This window comes from Barbus barbus (assembly GCF_936440315.1).
Source record: "Barbus barbus genome assembly, chromosome: 39".
NCBI lineage: Eukaryota > Metazoa > Chordata > Actinopteri > Cypriniformes > Cyprinidae > Barbus > Barbus barbus.
In genome coordinates, this window is record NC_136717.1 from 23,423,802 (window position 1) to 23,443,348 (window position 19,547).

The following is a 19,547-nucleotide window of genomic DNA, read 5'->3' on the forward strand; positions in this document are numbered from 1 at the left end:
GACATCTAACTAAATTAAATATTTTAAAATCATGACCTAAAAAAAAGCAAAAATAAATTATATATATATATATATATATATATATATATATATATATATATATATATATATATATATATAATCATTTAAATTAATTTAAATATTATATATATATATTTCTATATGAGCAATACACTTCTATTCAGCTCTAGTGAGTGTGTGTGTGTGTGTGTGTGAGAGAGTTGCTATAACAACAGGCTGTTAGGGCTTTTGTTTACCTTAGCAACTGCAGAGTACCCGCTGAGTGAGGCTGGTTAGCTTGCTAGCGTCAGCTCTCTAATAAGCGAAATAAATACAAATGACCGAAGTACTCCATTATAAATAAAAATTTGTTAGTAGACAGTGTTGCGATGGACTTTGAGTCTTTGCATTACTCGTTGGATTTAGCCGCCGGTAACGGGTTGACTCTGAGCAGCGAGCAGAGAGCCGCTCTTCAGACCTCGCTGCTCATTCTCAAGAGAAACTATACATTCAGCAGGGTTTTGTTTTGGGGAAAGATTTTGGGGCTAAAATGCGACTATTTTATTGCTCAAGGAGTTGAAGAGGATGAAATGAAGAATAGAAAGACTTTGTACAGGTAGGAAATCATGTTGCTTGTTGTTTATATAAGTGCTTGTTTACTCATTGTGATCATGTAAGATGGCCAAATTAGTCTCAGCAAAATAAGACGCATAAAAAGAAATTGATTTTGCAATAAAATAACCTTTTATTGGTTTAATTACACATTTCTGTTGGAAATGTAATCTTAAATATGGTGGTCATTGAAGTGAAAGTTCCCAAAATTTTGTATGTGAAAATATTTGATTAGTTTTGATAATTTATTTTAAAAAACAAAATAATGTTAGGACTATAAATGTATTTTATTTTACAAGGCCCATTGTGTCAGTATTACTTGGAAAAACTGTGATATTCAATGCCAATATCAGTTTAATCTTGTTAGCGAGTGATAAATCATGTTCTTTCTGAAATTAATTTGTGTGTGTACATATATATATATATATATATATATATATATATATATATATATATATAATTTTTTTAAATCATTAAACAGTTTAAACTGCATGGATTGGCACCTGCTCCCCCCAGCCACCGAGTCCATGATTGCAGATGTGGCATTAGCAGCAAAGGGGCGGTTCACAGGCGACCCGTCCCATGAGTACGAGCACACAGAGATGCGCATTAAGGGAGAGGGGGACGACGCCACGGAGGAAGAGGTCACGGTGAGAGGAGGGGCATTTGGGTTACATGACACAGATGGGGCTATAACGAGCATGCAGCATTCTGGAAATAAGAAAATAGATGAAAGAAAATGAACAAAAACCCATGTTCCTTGGTTAATATATTTATGAATCGTAGCATGTTTGTGTCTTTATAAAATACAGATCTTGCTTTGTTGACCAATCTTTAATTTTTAGCCATCAAAGAGTCTAAACATTTCAAGGAAAATTGGAAACACACACAAAATGAATGTTATGTTTATGTGGCCGTGGTAATGTTTGGATGTAAAACAACTTATTTATTCGGTTTTCTGTTTATTCATGGTTTATAATGGAGTAAACATGGTAGATGGCAGGAGGCTTGTTGAATGTTTATGGAGCGGTTAACATGCCTCCGTTTCTGCAGGTGAAAGTGAATGAGGCGAGTAGATTGGCAACAACCGTGTCAAACATCGATAAAGATGTGTCTGTAGCGCCACGTGGTGCATTTACCAAGAGCCCCTGCGGCAAAGTGCAGACAAACCGAAGCTTTGGAGGTACAGTATGCTTACAGCCAAACTCTTAACAGTTCACAAGTGTTTGTATATGTTTTCCACTGGCAATCAGATGCAGCTGTGTGAGTATAAAACTAAAGTCTGTATGTTTCCATTTCCCAGTAAAATGTAATCCATTTCAGTTCTCTGAAGACACTTTCTTGTAACCAGTCTTCAGTTCATCTCTTTATGTTGTCATTCATCTGAATTGTTTGATCTGTTAAAATTTTGCACACGATTAGGGTGACCATACATCCTCTATTCCTAAATTGCCCAAAATGTCCATGTTTTGTCTTTGTTTCCCAATCGAAGTGCTCTCCATAGTCCTCATACATTATACAGTATATGTACAGACCATTCTATGTAAGATCCCACCCTCATCTACACCACGATTGGTCAGTTATGTACAGGAAGAACAATAGGAAAACAATGCAAAAACCTGGACATTTTAGGCAATTTAGAAATCTAGGACATGTCCAGGAAAGAGGACACATGGTCACCCAACACTTGATTGCAGGTCTAGATCCCGCTGAGGCTGTGAAAGTGCGCAACTATCTGCACTTCTGTGAGCCGGTTAACTTGAAAAAGAAGTCCATCTTGGAAATGTCTCACCTGAACCCTGCTATTGACTTTCTAGATCCTTTGAGCGAGGATGTTCCCAAAGGTAATTAAAAGGAATGATCTTTCATTACCTTTCTCCATGATTAATTATTTTTGATGCGGTTTTATTTCCAGTCACAATACTGTATCTGAAGGTACTGTGGGAGTCTCCAGCTCCCACCCTCTAGTCCTGTAATGAAACGTTTGCAATAAAGTCGAACAACTTTTGCTTTAGACATTATAATTCAAAGGTGAACAACACCTGTTAACACCACCATACTTTCCAAAAAAATGATGCTGACGTGCAAATTGCATTTAGGAAGTCTTAATAGTGGTGGGAAATATGAGGAGGGTGTAAAAATCCTTCTGCAAGGCATCCCATGATCTCTGTAGCTGGATTTCCCTGGGTTAATGACAGATATGATTTGGCAGCTGCCTAAGGCCGAGCGAAGGGCCAAGGAGACATCTGGGGTGTTGTTCTGCAAACTATGATCCCATTGTTCTCTTTTCTTTCTGGGAAGATGCGTTTGAGGGATTTCCATTTTCTACATCAACGATAAATCTCCCACTCTTATATCTTGGTGTGTCTTCCACCCATGTTTGTCAGTTGGGAGTGAACTAACAAAACAGTTATTCAGAAAGCTATTCGTCTGTTGTCGTTCGCCAACAAATTCGAGTCAGACATAAGCTTGCTGAAAGGTATTCATGAAGCACACTTCATAAAGCATTACCCATTGCTTGTCTACAGGCTACAGACCACTACTGATTGTTTAACATCGAGTTCCTCAAGGAATATCTGGTTCTGCTGATCCTGAATCTTAACCAGATGGAATCTGGCTTGTTTAACATACCGAGTGAAGCAATAGAGCATCACTTTAAGCCTCGACGTTTAGTGAAAACATGGTTTGTGACTCTGGCACAAGAGCGCTTATTGCAAAATTAAGAGTGACCTTTCTGTTGAATGCCACCTTGAAGTGTTAAGATGAAGGAGAAGTCAATGATCACATCAAAGACTATGTAAATTATAGCATTTCCTCACTGGGAATATTGTTATCGGTCTCTGATTTAGAAAGCAAATGCCTCTTTGTTGTTTCTCAGTAGAGTCTGAAGGCAGTCAACTTACTGGACACATGCCCAGACTTTAAGTGTGGTAGAAACATCTCAGCTGTTTCATTAAAGGAGATCTGTCCTTATTTCTCTCTCTAAGGGATGGCCTCTAACCTCAGGCAACACTAGGCTAAGTTGATTTGTTTTGCCTGAAAAAGTAGAGCAGGTCTCAGACAGAGGGCATTTATCCACCCTGCGCAACAGTTTCTTTCTTTTCCCCTTGACCAGTCAGGTGGAAAAAACCCAATCCCCTCTCAAGAATAGTCAGAGGTGAACAGGTTCATTTGGACGCCTCAAATAGTGGGTAGAGGATACTGGGAATGGGCAGTGATATTAACCGAGCCCCCCTTCGGCTACACTCAGGTTTCCTTGAATGTGGCCTGGACAAGGAAAAAGTTGGGAGATTTCCCAAGAACTTGGAAAGGCAGAAAATATTGTATAACCGCATGACTTTTTAGCCAAATATCACTGTAAGAAATGGAGGGAAATGGTTTCGTTCAGTGTTAATGGAAGCAACTTTGCCATTTGCCAGTCTTATTTAAAATCGCGTCTTTCAGATGACAATCAAATTACTGCATATTATCCTCAAAAGCTTTTCTAATTAGTTAGCGCTCTATAGAACTGCTGCCTATAAATATTTGAACTCATAATAAAGTCACAATGAACATTTTTGAGTGTTTTAGGTTAAACATTGTTAGCAGTTAATGTTCAGTGCTGCAATTCAGACAGACTTCACTGGCATTGAGCTTTGCGGTACTGGGCGCAAGCCAATGCCGGCAGCTGGATACAGGGGCCACCCGGACAGAAAGACCCCAGAGCGCCTCTTCTTTATACACTGCTGCGATAATAGTCAGCCATAACAGAGCCTACTCTCTGGTTGAAAATTCAGGTTCAGTTTATGCAAAATGCTTTTTGCCTTCTCTTTCCTCTTTGATCTTCCACAGTAGGATAATTCTAGTCTTTTTCTTTTCATTTTTGCTTACTGTGTGTGTTCTTCATGCAGGGTCATGGTGCCTCCAGCTTGAGCGGGGCGGCACTGTGTGTGTATTACGCAGTTTGCTCTGGCTGGGTTTCACCTTCTTCCATGTTCCCCAGACCCCTCAGCATGGGTACATCTACATGGGAGACGGACTGATGAACCTTGACCTGCCCTTCATGTTATAGCAGCCAAAAGGACTTTTGAAGACAGCAAATGCTTTATTCTCACTCTAAATGTTAATGTCTAATCAACTCTGTGATTTACTTGCTCTATAATTTTCTTTCTGTTATTTCATTTCAGTAAAACATAAACATGTCAGCATGTTTGGAAAGTTACATTTGGATTGGTGTTTTAATCTTTAAGGCAAGTCACAAAAGTGTAACTGGGATTTTCTCTGGCGCAGACACATGCACACTTAGAAAATCTGCAAGTGAGGTAAACATTTTATTTGCAAATCTGCAATTGCAATAATATTTAACATTTCTCCAAATCACATGGTGGAAAGCCAAATCAGAGGGCTGAACATACAGCTCTAGAGATACACTACAGTGACTTCTGAATTTACTTCTTGATGTTTCAGTGCACACTGGTTCTCTCGCAGTCTCTTTGTGCCAGAGGAAGTGAAAACCATGAAAAGGTGCAAATCCTGTCATAGATCCTCTCTGTCCCACGAAAGTCACTGTTTTGATTGGGTAAACGGCTGTGTCCATCAGTGCTTTATGTACAGTGGTTTGGGGCTGTATCTGACGTTGTTTTTCAGGGCAGGATGTCCTACACTCATTCTCTTCTTACACCACTTCAGCCCTGTCCTGTAGATGGGCTTCACAGACTTCACAGAGTAACGCGTCAGATACCTGTAATACCGTAAGAGACAGTCTGATTAGTAGGAGGTACTTAATCTAAAAAAAACAAATGGCACATGAAAATATGTGACATTGACATCTGCTTTCTGAGGTGACCGTACCGATTGAGAGGTGGGTTGGATTTAGGTTTTGGTACATGGCCTTCAGGTAAGGGGGGTTTATGGTCTGGTAGGAGACCTGGAAAGAAATGAAGAGGAACTGGTTAAATGATCTTAGCTATTAATAAGTACATCAAAACAGACAGGAGTAGCTGATGCATATAATTCTACATTAAAATGTTAGGTTAAAATATATATAATTATATAAGGCAAAGTGTGAAAGCTTGGACCTTTAATTTTTTAAAGATTTTTTTTAGGTTAATTTCACATGGTTCTATTTTCCCTATAGTCTCTCAGTTAATATGAGATTTAAAATGCTGCATACATAATTATAAAAATGAGAATCGACAGAATGTGGTTTAAAAGAGTTTTAGATGTTATATTACATTAATTTTATTGAAGCTGAGCAACACTGAGCATCTTCATACAACATAAACATCAGAAAGCTCCAACTCACCAGCACGATGGGCCATCTGTACACAAATTGCTATCTTGGTATGTTCCTGAGCACAGAGGCCTGTAATGCGCCGGGGGAGCATCCCGCCATCTGAGCGAATGAACTGACTGAGTAACAGCACATCCTGCATCACCAATAAGAGTGTGAGAGAGAGAAGTCTTAAAGATAACGAGACAAAGATAATGGTGCACAGAGTCATCAGCCGTGTAACCACTTACGGTGTAGTTGTACTTGTTTTGTAGGTTCCATCTGTAGATGGGACAGGACGCTGTGGGGTTGGGAGGCTGTGGTCGCTCAGATGTAGTATCTATAACACCCTCTATCTGATAAAAATGTGAAAAAAACAACAACATTATTATAGTATTGTAAATAGTATATCAAGCTGAAGTGAGACTAACACAATTGCTGGTTAATTTATCGGTCTCAATCTCTTATGAGACGGATGCTACCGGTGAGTTATTGATCTATACTGGATGCTCCAGAATGAACTGTCCTTACAGAATATGGAATATTGTTTGACTATATGACTAATTCCTTTCTAAAATGTACATGTGAAAGAGGTGTTACTTACAACTGTTGTTTTGCCATCTTTCTTCTCCACCACTGTAAAACACACAACATGCACAATGATTTCAGACTTTCTCTAATGCAAGAGATTCACAGCGACACATAAGTGAATAAAATATGAAACTGTTGAATTGAAAAATTCGGATTATTTTGTACGACAGTGTATTACTTGGCATGAACTCCACAAGTTTGTGCAAAACCTGACTAATGACACCTATGCAATTATTGATTAGTAACATTTGAAAATGTGTGTAGAATGTTGAATATAGACGTTATAACACGTAATTTTCAATTAAATTTAAAACAATTACAGGTAACACTTTATTGTAAGGTGTCCTTATTACATGTATTTAGTATCATAATAACAATAAATGATGAATTATTACATGCAAATAACCCTAAGCCAAACTCGAACCATATAGCAAGCACCTGTACTTAATTAATATTACTCAGTACATATATAATTACACTGTAACCGAATTAAATGTTTCGTCCCTCCATTTGAACGGCATATAATATATAAACGTTCAATAACAGCTATGACATGAAGAGGACGATGCATTGTGCTGTGCAGATGTCCTGAAATCAAACTCCAGTAAACTCACCATGTCTAAGTCCGCGACACGAGAGCTGCGAGAAACCTGGTGTCCTCTGAAACAAACCCTTGCTGCTGAGTTCGCTCTGAACGGTCCTCAGCGCTGTCCTTGCGGACTGCAGAACACAGCGCGCCGCCATGCTTTCTCTGACACTCACTTCCTGGTTGATTACGTATTTCCGCCTCCTCCTGAAAGATGCGCGAGGCTGTGGGCTTCTTTTGATCGGCGCGGACCGGAGAATAACATCGGGTTTTATTACTGACCCGTTCCTTAAGTGTGACAGAGATTAATAATGCCGATAAATAATACCGTTTTGTTTTTCACCTACACTATATCTCAATCTACAGGTAAGAGTGATAATAGAAGCACACTTCCACTCTTTATAGCTTATTTGTGGTCAAGTGAAAGTTACAGTAAGTTACTGATTCCTGAAGTAATGGGGTAATTAACTCAAAACATTTGTAAAGAATTACTGTTTGTTAAGATTTATTTACTTATTTATTTTATGGCTACCAAACATTAATTGCAGCAGGCAATGAACTTTCTGGAAGAACAATCTAGACAAGAGCTGAGTCAGACAGGTGAGGTTACCTGAGACAGATACATGACAGGTGAGTCCGATAAAGAGGTGAGTTTTGTGTGACGTTGATTGACGTTGGCAATAAAGAGATTGCATATTGGCTTACTGAAAGTAATAACAAATAGCTACTTTTACGAAGCTATGAGAAGACTTTTTTATGCAAAGAAAAGAAAAATAACTTTAACGCCACGCGGATACGCCGTTTTCATTCAAATCAAAGCTTAAACGAGGAAAACAGTGTATCTGCATGGCGCAGCTGACACATCAGCATACGCTGATTACGTTCAGTGGATATTCTCCTTATTTTTGTATTCTTTGCATACAAAAAGTATTCTCGTAGCTTCATAAAATTACAGTTGAAGCCCTGGTGTAATAAGGATTATTTTACTGATCTGTTAATTATATTGCTGTCTATGGGAGGGTCAGAATGCATCAAAAATATCTTAATTTGTGTTCCGGTAAGTGATTAATGACAAAATTTTCATTTTGGGGGTGGAGTAACCTTTTAATGTACATAAACTCTTTGTGGCATTTTTTCCCAATATATTCACCTTAGTTAAGAAAGTGCATCTAATACAAATGTGTCATGGCATTTTCTTCAAAAGTCTCCAGATTTAGTAGAAGTATGTAATCTATAGTTTGCATTCATTGTGTTAAGCAACAAGTGTGGAATTTACGAATGTAACAGCATTGTTACTTTTATTAGATGAAAATTAGATCGAACCCCTTTGAACTAACCTTGTGCTGCCAGGGTTTTGAATTTTGCAATAGTTTATGACTTCATGCTTATCATGAATGCAGTAAAGTCTGCTCTGTAAGGGCTGTACAATAACAGACATTTGCCTCAATTACATATCTTATCTACTATCTTCACTAGCTCCACAAGAAGCAAGATAATTCAAAGAAATGAGCAACCGAAGGGGAAGAATGCAGACTGTTGTTTTATCTGAATGTACAAGGTATCTTCCATTGTACTGTGATTTATATTGACTGCCGTTTGTTCACAATGTTCACTTTGTGGTAATGCAGGGATTTGTTAGCATACTATCAGCCACTGATCTTGGACCTTGCTCATGTCACTGTTACCAACTTACCATATAAATGAAACTGTACCTGCATAACCTGAGTTTAGCTTACGTTACAGCATCTAAATGAAAGATGTAAATTCACTATATATTTCTATGAAGTTTGATCTAGAGACACTTTGAAATTGATCTACAATGAAGAATCTCCCATCAATTAAAAAAAATCTTTGATTTTTATACTGGAAACAATTGTGTCACTGAACGTTTACTGAAGTGCCTTTTAATGTGAATCTTTTTCATAAATCACATTCATTTAAATCCGCCAGAGCAGAAAGGTAGGCCTCAGGTTACAGTTTTAGTTCTGAGCCAAGACTTCACTCTAAATTTATGAGTACTTGTGGTCTGGAAATGCTTTTCTTCCAGATGTTTCCAGATTTTCACAGCGTGTAAAATTCATTGATTTGTGCACATAGAGAGGGAAATAACCTCGAATATATCTACACTGTCTTGATGGAAAATGACATAGTAAATAAACGGATAATTTGTGTTGATATGAGACATTTTTTAGACATTAAGCCTGAAGTGGTGTTTTGTTTCAAACACTCTGAAGTAGTAACTCAACAATGTAGAGAAGTTGTGAAAATTGCCAGCTGCCTTTGTGACGTTTAGAGGAAAAAACAAATCACAGAGCTTATTGGCACTGCAACATATCCTGGCTTTCTCTTACAGTGTTTGAGATGCAGGTGTTTTTTTTATTTTTTTATTGTGATAGTAGATTCTTTTCTAACTCTCTATGTCCCTTTTGTAAACTGACTTTCAGAAAACAGATTAGAAAAACATAGAGACAGTCATTATGTGATTATGCCTGTGGATGTTACATGTATTGACATGAGCAGGTGCGCTTTCTTTTTAGCTGAATTGTGTTAGTTAAAAAGAGAAAGAAAAGGCAATCTCTTGCCGATGGTAGGTGATAAAAAGGCTCGCAGATTTGGTCGACTCCATGTACCCTCACAAAGAAAGGTCTTTTTATGAGTTGGTAACGTCATGTAAAAAGCCTTCCCATTCATCTCTCTTCAATTTTAAGGGAAACAAGAATACCCGACCAGCTTATTCATGGTTCTTGACAAATATCTCAATGTTACTGATGGAAATATATGTTAATAGGTCGTTTCTTTAGTGAACAAGCACATAAATTCACACGGATGGTTATTGGCCTTTACACTGCAGAGCAAGAACGCTAACCCGACGTCCCGGGGATATTGTGTTTTCCAGTCGGGCTACCAAAATGTTTAGACAGCTATAGAAGAATTCATATGTTCACATTTTTTTTTATATTTAACTTACAGATCTCAGCTTAAGTTTTTCTTCACTTTCTATTCTATTCTATTCTATCAGTTTAAATAGTTTGTTTTGATAATATATTATGTTAGGGCTATATTATAAACCTGATAAATAATTGACCTTGTTTTTGAGTCTTTGACTTTGAGTCTCTTGCTCATCAAGGCTGTATTCATTTAAAAAATACTGAAAAAACAGCAATATAGTGAAATATTATTGCAATTTCTAATGGTTTCCTATTTTAATACCTATACTTTAAAATAGAATTTATTCCTGTGATCAAAGCTATATTTTCAGCATCATTACTCCAGTCTTCAGTGTCCCATGATCCTTCAGAAATCATTCTAATATGCTGATTTATTATCAGTGTTGAAACTGTTGTGCTGCTTCATATTTTTTTTTGGAACCTGTGTTACTTTTTTCTTTGATTAATACAAAGTTTAAAAGAACAGCATTTATTCAAAATAGAAATATTTTCTAACAATAGAAGTCTTTACTATCAATTTTATCCATTTAACACATCCTTGCTGAATAAAGTTTATTGGGCTTTCTTTAAACTTTTTTTAAAGTATCTTTAAAAAAGAAAGAAAAAGATTTCTGAATAGTTTATATTGTAACACAAAATCTCTATTTTGACTAAACACTGTTCTTTTTAACTTTTTATTTTTTTTAAATATCACGGGTCCCAAAAAATACAGTATAAAAAATAAAATTAAATTAAAAAGCAGTGCAACTGTTTCCAACATTGATTAAAAATGAGCATATTAGAATGATTTCTAAAGGATCATGTGACTCTGAAAATACTGCTTTGCTTCACAGGAATTAATTACATTTTAAAGTATATTAAAATAGAAAAATGTATTTTAAATTGCAATAATATTTCACAATAATAATAATATTCAATATTTTTTATCAAATAGATACAGCCTTGATGAGCATAAGAAACTTGATTCAATTTGAGTCAATTGCGAAATTTGAAAATAGACCATCATTAGTTCCATTTTTCTTGAATTAGTTTGGAACCAGACCTAAGTGCTCTGCAAACGCACACTTTAACTACACTAGCATGCGCATATGAACATATAAATTAACCCTTTTTACATTCAGCATTACGACACAAACTCAAACAGTGTCTCATCACAGACCTCATTCATCAGAAAAAGCCTTTTCAGACACTTCCTTGCTTGTCTGAATCCAGATGGAGTGATACATGAATGATGGCATTCATAATGTGTATTCACGGCCCCCTGTCCGATCAGAAATCTGGGATATATCGCACTGCCAGCGACGTGAAATTTCACCCATCCGCACAGCAACAAATGTCTCTCTTTCATCCTTTCTCTGCCTCTCTTCCTCACACCCTCCCTCCCTGGCCTTGCTCTCCTTCTCGCTCTCTCTCTTTTCCTCATTCCCTTTCTTCTCTGCTCCCACACTGAAGCCAGGCGGCTGGAGAGGCTCTGGGTGTACGTGCAGAGTGGCAGAGGCTCTACTCAAAGAATCAATGCACTTTTGGAAAAGCCTCAGGAGATTCAGGCCTCTCCATGTCCCCGTTCTTTCTCTTTGGGCCCAGACTCTTCACATCCGCCAGCTTCTGTCCTCATGTACCCTTTTCATTCTCTCACTTCCTCTCTCTTTCTCCTCTCAGTCTATCACTCTCTCCCCACCTTTCTCTAGTTCAGGCAAATATATGCGTACGCTTCGTCCCCATTAGTGCTAATGTCATGCAAGATGCATCCCAGTCAACACAATGACCGATAGACTCCTAAGAGCTTGTGGTGCAGGAAAGGAAACATTCAGCTTTTTTGTCTTTTCCACTTTATTTAGTTGAGTCACAATGTTTGTTTTCTATTCTACTCTGTGTACAGTTTATGTCTGTGACCTCACTTTTGTTTTTTCAGTTATCTGATTGTGCCTTGTCCATTTGCCGTGTTTCTGGTCTAGAACCGCCCACTGAGACAAGAGGAGGAATATAAGATGACCAACTGCAGTTTTGGTTTTTACGTAGGGGTGGGTAAATCTTACATTGATATCTCATAAATAGAGCACTGAACAATAAAGTGGTTGTATTCTGAACAAAGAAAACTCCAGAAAGAAGTCTTGTGACCTTGGTGACTTTACTGGTTATTTTCAACTGTAAAACTACAAACAAAGAAGAAAATTATGTGTAAGCATTACATTTATATCTATGACATATACAGTTAAACAATACAATGTACATAGTTTCTTCACAACATTACTTTAGCTTTGTATATAATATAAATATATGCATTTTGTGTTAAACAAAGAGAAACCTAACGTTCCCTTAAACTGTTAGCATGTAGTATTAATTATTAAAGCAATTTGTTTTCCCGCAATAAATACAGTATCAATCAAATATTTCAACAATTAAACAACTCCTTATGGACATCAGTATGTTTTAACACAAATATGGCACGTACGGGCCGATATATCCAAGGCTCAAATGAAGAAATCACCCACTCAAAGTACATTGCGTGCAAATTGTTTTAGACGATCTTCACTGAGAGAAAAAGAAAGTGAAACTAACGGGGAAGTCGGGGCCTAATGGTTAGATAGTTGGACTCGTAATCCAAAGGTTGCGGGTTCGAGTCTCGGGCCGGCAGGGATTGTAGGCAGGGGGAGTGAATGTCCAGCGCTCTCTCCACTCTCAATACCACGACTGAGGTGCCCTTGAGCAAGGCACCGAACCCCCAACTGCTCCCCACTGCATAAATGGCTGCCCACTGCTCCGGGTGTGTGTTCACAGTGTGTGTGTGTTCACTGCTGTGTGTGTGCACTTTGGATGGGTTAAATGCAGAGCACGAATTCCGAGTATGGGTCACCCTACTTGGCAGTATGTCACTTCACTATTTTCACTGTCACTAAACTAAACATGTCACGAGTAGTACCTTAAATGTTCAGTAGGTGGCGGGTCAAAAACACAAAGGATATATGCAACAGCACACTCCCCGCCTGGTATAATAACTTTTATACCACTATTGAACCTTCTATGACTTTCCAGGCAGGAGTAGTACCACCTCTGAGATGGGCCTCAGATATACCTTTGCAGATGCTTCTTTAATTATCTTTACCTTTACCTTCCTCACTCTATTATCGCTGCTGGGTATGGTTTTCACAATAAGCCCATTAGGCCACTCATTGCGTTTCGCATTAGAATCCTTAAGCAAGACAACATCTCCTTCTTGAAGGTTTTGTTTTTCCGCCGTCCACTTTCTCCGTACTTGCAATGTTGCAAGATAGTCTCTCTTCCATGCCTCCCAGAAAGCATCAGCCAGACATTTAACCTGTCTCCATTCTTTCTTGTAGAGGTCCTTCATGTCAAAGTCTCCAAGAGGTGCCGGTAGAGTACTAGCTTTTTGTGTGAGAAGCACTGAAGGAGACAGAACTTCCAATGTGTCGGGATCAGAAGAAATGGGAAGTAAAGGTCTAGCATTCATTATCGCCATGACTTCAGACATGAGATTAGTCAAGACTTCATGGGTAAGACGGGAAAGATGGGTTTCTAGCAACAGTGCATCAAGAATGCGTCGTGCAGTGTTGATCATCCTTTCCCAAGCTCCTCCCATATGGGAAGAGTGGGGAGCGTTAAATGACCATGTACAACCTTGCTACTGCAAGTACACCTTGAGCTCTGGATCATCAGTATTGATATTCAGTTCTTGACAGGCGCCAATGAAATTTGTTCCTCTGTCGGATCTAAAGTGTTTAACCGGTCCGCGAACTGCCAGGAACCATCTGAGGGCATTAATGAAGCTAGAAGTTGACATGGACTCGATGACCTCCAGATGGACAGCCCTTGTACTTAAGCAGGAAAAGATGACAACCCATCTTTTGCTGTCAGCACTTCCCCCTCTGGTACGGCGTGACGTTATGCTCCAAGGCCCAAACACATCTAGGCCCATGTGAGTGAATGGTGGATCTACTGCCACTCTATCCATGGGTAGTTCTGACATTCTTTGTTCTTCGAGTCTTCCTGTTAACTTCCTGCAAGTAACACACTGATGAATCACACTGTTAATTAGCTTTGTTCCTTTTACAATCCAGAGACCTGCCGATCATAGTGCTCCAGCGGTCAGATGTCATCCTTGGTGTGCCACCCGATTAGGGTACCAATAATGTTGCTACATGTTGTCTTGCTGGGATTACTAACGGGTGTTTCTCCTGTTCTGACAGTTCCGCCGACTGCAAGCGGCCTCCAACTCGAATCAGTCCTTCTCCATCTACAAAGGGAGCTAGTTTATTCAGAGAGCTTCATTGTGAGATTTCTTCTCCCTTCCTCAAGCATTTGAGTTCATCTTTATAGTGTTCTTGCTGAACACACCGTATGATAATACTTTTTGCTTGTGTGAGCTCAGACTGGAGACTTTTTTGGCACCAGTGCCAGCCTTTGCAATCCCCTGTATGTCTCTTTTCAGAAAGTGATTTTGCAACAGGGACAAGCTTTGCTATGCTTCTTACAAGGGATCTCCACTCTGAGAAACGCTCAAATCGGTGTAATCCTAGAGACTGATCTGTCACATCAGTGACCAATGTTGCCACTTGAGGACGGATCTCCTGGTCCCTCTCTGGCTCTACGAGCTCCAACAATTCATCCTTAGCCGTTTCCCCAAGAAAAAGCTGTTGTAGGAATTCTGGACCAGTGAACCAATTAGTGTGAGGAAGGGTGGTTGCGTAATATGTATTATAATATTATAATAAAATGTTAATATGTCCAGACAGTAATCCAAATTTCTGTCTATCCAAATGTAAGTTGCCAGTTAATCAGTTATGCACAGGAATATCCCATTTACTTGGGACTAAGACTAAGCTCAAACAATGCTGAATTTATTCCAGATAACTCGTGTCAAACTGCCAAATCCAGCATCTACAGGTAGTTCTTCCACAGAAGTGCTCCTTGTAGTAGCTTGGTACTTGGCAAAAATAACTTTTTGTTTTCCCAGCAGACCATTAAAAGCATTTGCACTCTGACTCTGTGTAGCAGACAGCCAGTCAGACCAGAGCTTGATAATTAAAGAAACGGCTTACCATTTTTATGTGCAATATGCACCAGATGGTAAGTGACCTCTGGGTGGTCGGTCGATAAAACAGAAATGAGATTGTTGCTAAATAACTCTTAAAAATGAACATGATTTTGTGACTTGTGTCCACCTTTGTTTTTCCCATCATAGTTTGACCTTTTCTCACTTTTCTCTCTTCCTCTCAGGTGGATACCATGGGACTTTTAGAGGCTCTCGTAAACAAATCAGATAGCTTAAGCTCATTCTGAGCAAAGAAAGAGTACACGCGTATTTTGTTAATATACAGACATAACACATTTTTGCAGTTGTATTCACATTAACCACAATGTATACTAATGCTTAAATCTAAACACGCGGTCATGCAGACACACCAAAAGGATTTGTAAACATACAGATGAAAAAAAAAAAAGTGAAGCTTGACCCACATAACCATGCTGGTTATTAAACACACACCAGTTACTCAAAAATAAGTTGTAGAGTCTGCCATATTTCATTTTAATTAAAACCTGACGCTGAAAAAGGAGGTGTAGTATATTGTCACGTTTCATTTACTCTCTTTTGCTCAAATCTACTTAAACTCTTTGAAATATAAATACAGTAGGTGTTTGTTTGAGCTGCGATACACGTGACGCCCCCATGACAAATGTGCCTTTCAGAGGAAATGCCCACCTGCTATAAGATGACATCACTGTCCTCCACTCACTATCACTATCAGTCTTGTTCTCCTGTTGAATTATTTACATGACCATTTGTTCATTATGATCCACCCACTGCGGCTGGGAAGCTGTCAGTGATATATATGTATGGTTGCCCTGAGTACTTAGACATTTGAGCAGTGCTACACATATTGCATTAGAAAAATCTGCAAACAAATAATGCCAGGCACTTTTACAGAATTAGACTGTGGCTTATGTGTCTAAATACTTTCAGGTTTATAGCCTGCATTACTTAACTGACCTGCTGTGGAAACCTCAAGTCTGTTTACCTGTTACTGTTGTGCTTAAATTGTCCAATAGGTGGTAGTGTAATTGTTAGAGATAAAGCTTGTGCTAAACTTTGCGTTGAGATCATCTTTTAACAGTCTGCAGATCCACGTGGACTGGGAGATGAGCCAGAAAGGAGTTGTTAGAGAAAAAAACTGAATATAAATAAATAGGGATCGGCCATTGTATAATATTTTTGAATGAATCCAAAATACCTTTTATTCTAAATGACCTTAAAGAAGAACTAGACCTGTAAAACTAAATGTCTTCAGCACTAGGGGAGTTAGTGATGCTAGTCTGGAAAGTATGTGCTTAGATAAGAAATGTTCCTCTTGACAGTCTCATAAGTTAAAAGACGAAATGTAAGACTTTATTAATGCATCATTGTTTTTGTTATCAAAATGACCTTCATTAGCCCCCAATTTATCATTCTTCAGTCAACACAAAAAAAATTCTAGAAACAGTCTACAGTTTGTAAGTCTGAAGGACACTCCATTCACATACTTACAGTGCATTGTGTGTGTCTAAGGTGGAATTCTGTGAAAAACCCCTGTGCTCTGTTCACCTCTCGGTTGGGGGTCATTCACTGCCAAAGACTTGAGACTGTCTCCTCCAGCCTTCCAGTGAGTGTAGAGAGGAAAAGCAGGTAGTCAAGAGCTTCTTTAGTCTGAAGTGTATGCCTAATTAGAAGATGCACTCTTACAAAAAAGTGAAAAACAAGGAAATAAGCTACAAAGGTCAGAAACTTAGGATATTCCATAACCTAGGATTCCTAGGATATTTTTCACTATTGTTTGTCATTTCATAGATTTGTGTTTGTGTGAATCAATCTTATAAGACACCTATGGAACCATGAATGAATGCATAATACTGGGAAGTGTAACTGTGTGTCACTAATCATCTGAGCATGACATCAATGCATGCATGTTTTACCTCACCTTTTATCACCTTTTAACTGGTGAGCGAGAATAACGTCCTCGCAGCAAGAACATGCACTTTGGAATAGCAATGAGTGAATTCTGTGAGCATCGGATGATAAATTTCAATTGGGAACATCCTGATATGGCTGATATGTTCTTTTGTCATGATACTAAATACTGATACTGATCCTGATATTGTGATACATGCAGCATAATGTAGTTATTGAGACTAACTGCAGCAGACCAAGGTTAATTGTCCAACGAGAACATGTTCCTTTGTTTACATCTGTTAGAATGGTAGATTGAAGAGTAGCTTTTGAGGTTGCCTGGGCCAGAGTTTTAGTATGCCACCTGTTCAATATTTTTCTTTCAGTCATTGTGCAATTCTTCTTTTTTTAACTGCTCCTTTGGCTCAGAATAGGATTTTTGTTCTTGCATCATCTATGTACCATTCGATTTTAGCCAAGCTTCTGTGGATTCTGTGGGAAGGTACTCACCACACATTGTGTATTTTCAGAGTTAACCTCATGTTTTAAACCTTTTAATTTTTTGCTTTGTTTGAAGATCTTTTTGCTAATATTTAGTTTGAAGCACTGAGGGAACACTGACATTGAAGTGAACCCTACTGTGTTCGGACTGTGGGGTTTGTTTAGCTGCTTTTGAGGAAGAGGAGCAAGTGTTTAGTTTTTCTGTTCTTGCGTACTGCCTCCTAAGGATTTATATCCATCCAAGCAAAGGCCAGCTGATGCAGAACATTTTCAAAAAGGCCTGGATGCTGCAGAGCGGGTTGGTATCATGCTGCTTGAAGAATCTCCATTATGTTTTCTTTTTTCGCTTTGGCAAGTGGAAACTAACACTCCTGGTCTTGCATCACTCCCTGGAGAAGGACTATCCTTTATTTTATGCTATTCTGCACTTATTGTCAAGTCAGCTGGAAGTAATAATGTAATTCTGTTTGTTTTGGACAAAGATCAATGGCGAGCATTTGTTTTTTAAGAGAATCTTGATTCTCGTTTGAGCAGGAAAGCCAGACCTTTACCGAAATGCATGAAGAAATATGTCAATATTGTAATTAATAAACCTGGAGTTTCCCCATGAACTAAGGTTATGGATAACGACAGTTGAAGAGTTTTTACTGCAAATGTGAATGTTAACTCCTTGCCAGTGGTTAGTGAGAGGGCAGATGTCAGGCCTCAACACATGTTCTGAGTCGGTTGTGAGGTGGCTAACTTGTATAATAGCTTTGGACTAGACTCCGCTGTCCTCATAAGAAGTAACTTTATGTTAATTTAAAAATAAGTTGTATTTGAAGTTGTAACCATGTACAGACTTTCATTCACGCCCCTCTCTGTTTCTTTTCTTTAGACATCAGTGTTTTTGGTGGGTGGTGTAGGAGAACATTGCACATCAAAGTGATGAGCATGACCTAAAACCTCTGCACTAACATCTGCTTGAGCAACATGGGAGCGAATCCCACAGTAGATGGGAAACTTTTGATGGATGTGAAAGACCTTAAATCTTCATCATGCATCTATATAAAATCCACTTTACGTGAGTCCCTTCAGTTGTTTGCACTTTGCCAGTGGACCAAATTAAAACTCTGACCTTAAGATTTATCTTTCCATAACAAACACTAAAACACACCCCAATACGCAACCCTCAAGAGCAGATGGAAGAACGGATGCTTGACACAACACCAAGATGAAATTGTGCATCTTATTGTTGCATCTGTTTCTGATCTGTGTTTTTTCCATGGCATGTTAGCCTGACAGGAAGTGCTTAGCATACAAAAGGAGACATGCATGGTAAGGCATGTTGCTAGATCTATCTTTGTAGGAACTAGTTTGCTCTAAACCAAGATAAACCCCTATTTAATGCTCCTCGTTTCCATTGCATCTGGACTAGACCTTGCAACATAATGTCATGAGCAAAGATTTAAGATCATAATATGAAGGAAAGCTGAATGAGTTTCTGGTTTGTGATGGAATAGATGTGGTTTAAGAGGTTATATACAAAAAATAAAATGGAAGAATGTAGCTGAGTACAAGGCTGCTTGCTACTAACTATAGCGTATTACAGTGTGTTGGTTGTACAGAACTGTATTGCTACTGTGAGAGACAGTTTGATTCAGTGTTCTCAGTAACCCATAAAAGACAAACCATCAGTTTCCACAGCTGTCCAAACGTCCAAGAGGGACTTCCTCCGTTCACATGAAGTCCCCTTTCCACCCATAAGCCTGACAGGCTGTTGATTACTATATAGGGCTCATATGTTAAGTTCAAGTTCAAGTTTATTTGTATAGCGCTTTTTATGATACAAATAGTTGCAAAGCAGCTCCACGGGAAATTACGTTTCCACAATATATTTATATATTGCAGAACCTTAATATATTTAATTTATGGCTAAATTTGGTAATTCTGTATGTTGTCTGAGCGTTGGCATCCTCTGAGGGGTTGGCATCATCTTTTCTCAGGTGTTCGGTCATCTCAGATAATTTTAAGGGTTGGATCCAGACTGAAGCTTCTGTAATTCCTAGTTACCACGGGATGTTAATCCTGTGGCAGAAACAGATAAACAAATAGAGACATAATTAGCGTAGCTGCTGT

At 38.5% G+C, this 19,547-nt stretch overlaps 2 protein-coding genes across 2 annotated transcripts; one reads left to right on the forward strand and one right to left on the reverse strand.

Moving 5' to 3' along the window:
* Window positions 1-247: 247 nt before the first annotated feature.
* Window positions 248-4,812, forward strand: LOC306858359 (radial spoke head protein 9 homolog). The gene is made up of 5 exons (XM_079398865.1): window positions 248-616; window positions 1,094-1,262; window positions 1,666-1,795; window positions 2,310-2,456; window positions 4,503-4,812. The coding sequence occupies exons 1-5, from the start codon at window positions 390-392 to the stop codon at window positions 4,661-4,663; spliced, it is 834 nt and encodes a 277-aa protein (XP_079254991.1). The 5' UTR covers window positions 248-389; the 3' UTR covers window positions 4,664-4,812.
* On the reverse strand, window positions 4,681-7,219 carry LOC306858360 (large ribosomal subunit protein mL66-like). The gene is made up of 6 exons (XM_079398866.1): window positions 7,069-7,219; window positions 6,468-6,499; window positions 6,115-6,219; window positions 5,897-6,020; window positions 5,443-5,518; window positions 4,681-5,332 (listed from the first exon to the last, which is right to left on the reverse strand). The coding sequence occupies exons 1-6, from the start codon at window positions 7,196-7,198 to the stop codon at window positions 5,188-5,190; spliced, it is 612 nt and encodes a 203-aa protein (XP_079254992.1). The 5' UTR covers window positions 7,199-7,219; the 3' UTR covers window positions 4,681-5,187.
* Between the last annotated feature and the right edge of the window lie 12,328 nt (window positions 7,220-19,547).

What these genes read in the sequence shown, in the direction of transcription:
- LOC306858360 (XM_079398866.1), bottom strand. Translation starts at nt 7,198, where the DNA reads ATGGCGGCGCGCTGTGTTCTGCAGTCCGCAAGGACAGCGCTGAGGACC. An exon ending in AAAACAAGTACAACTACACC is followed by an intron (nt 6,021 to 6,114) that starts GTAAGTGGTTAC and finishes TTGGTGATGCAG; the next exon opens with GATGTGCTGTTACTCAGTCA. An exon ending in TCCAACCCACCTCTCAATCG is followed by an intron (nt 5,333 to 5,442) that starts GTACGGTCACCT and finishes ACGGTATTACAG; the next exon opens with GTATCTGACGCGTTACTCTG.
- LOC306858359 (XM_079398865.1), top strand. Translation starts at nt 390, where the DNA reads ATGGACTTTGAGTCTTTGCATTACTCGTTGGATTTAGCCGCCGGTAAC. An exon ending in AATAGAAAGACTTTGTACAG is followed by an intron (nt 617 to 1,093) that starts GTAGGAAATCAT and finishes ATCATTAAACAG; the next exon opens with TTTAAACTGCATGGATTGGC. An exon ending in GAGCGAGGATGTTCCCAAAG is followed by an intron (nt 2,457 to 4,502) that starts GTAATTAAAAGG and finishes TTCTTCATGCAG; the next exon opens with GGTCATGGTGCCTCCAGCTT.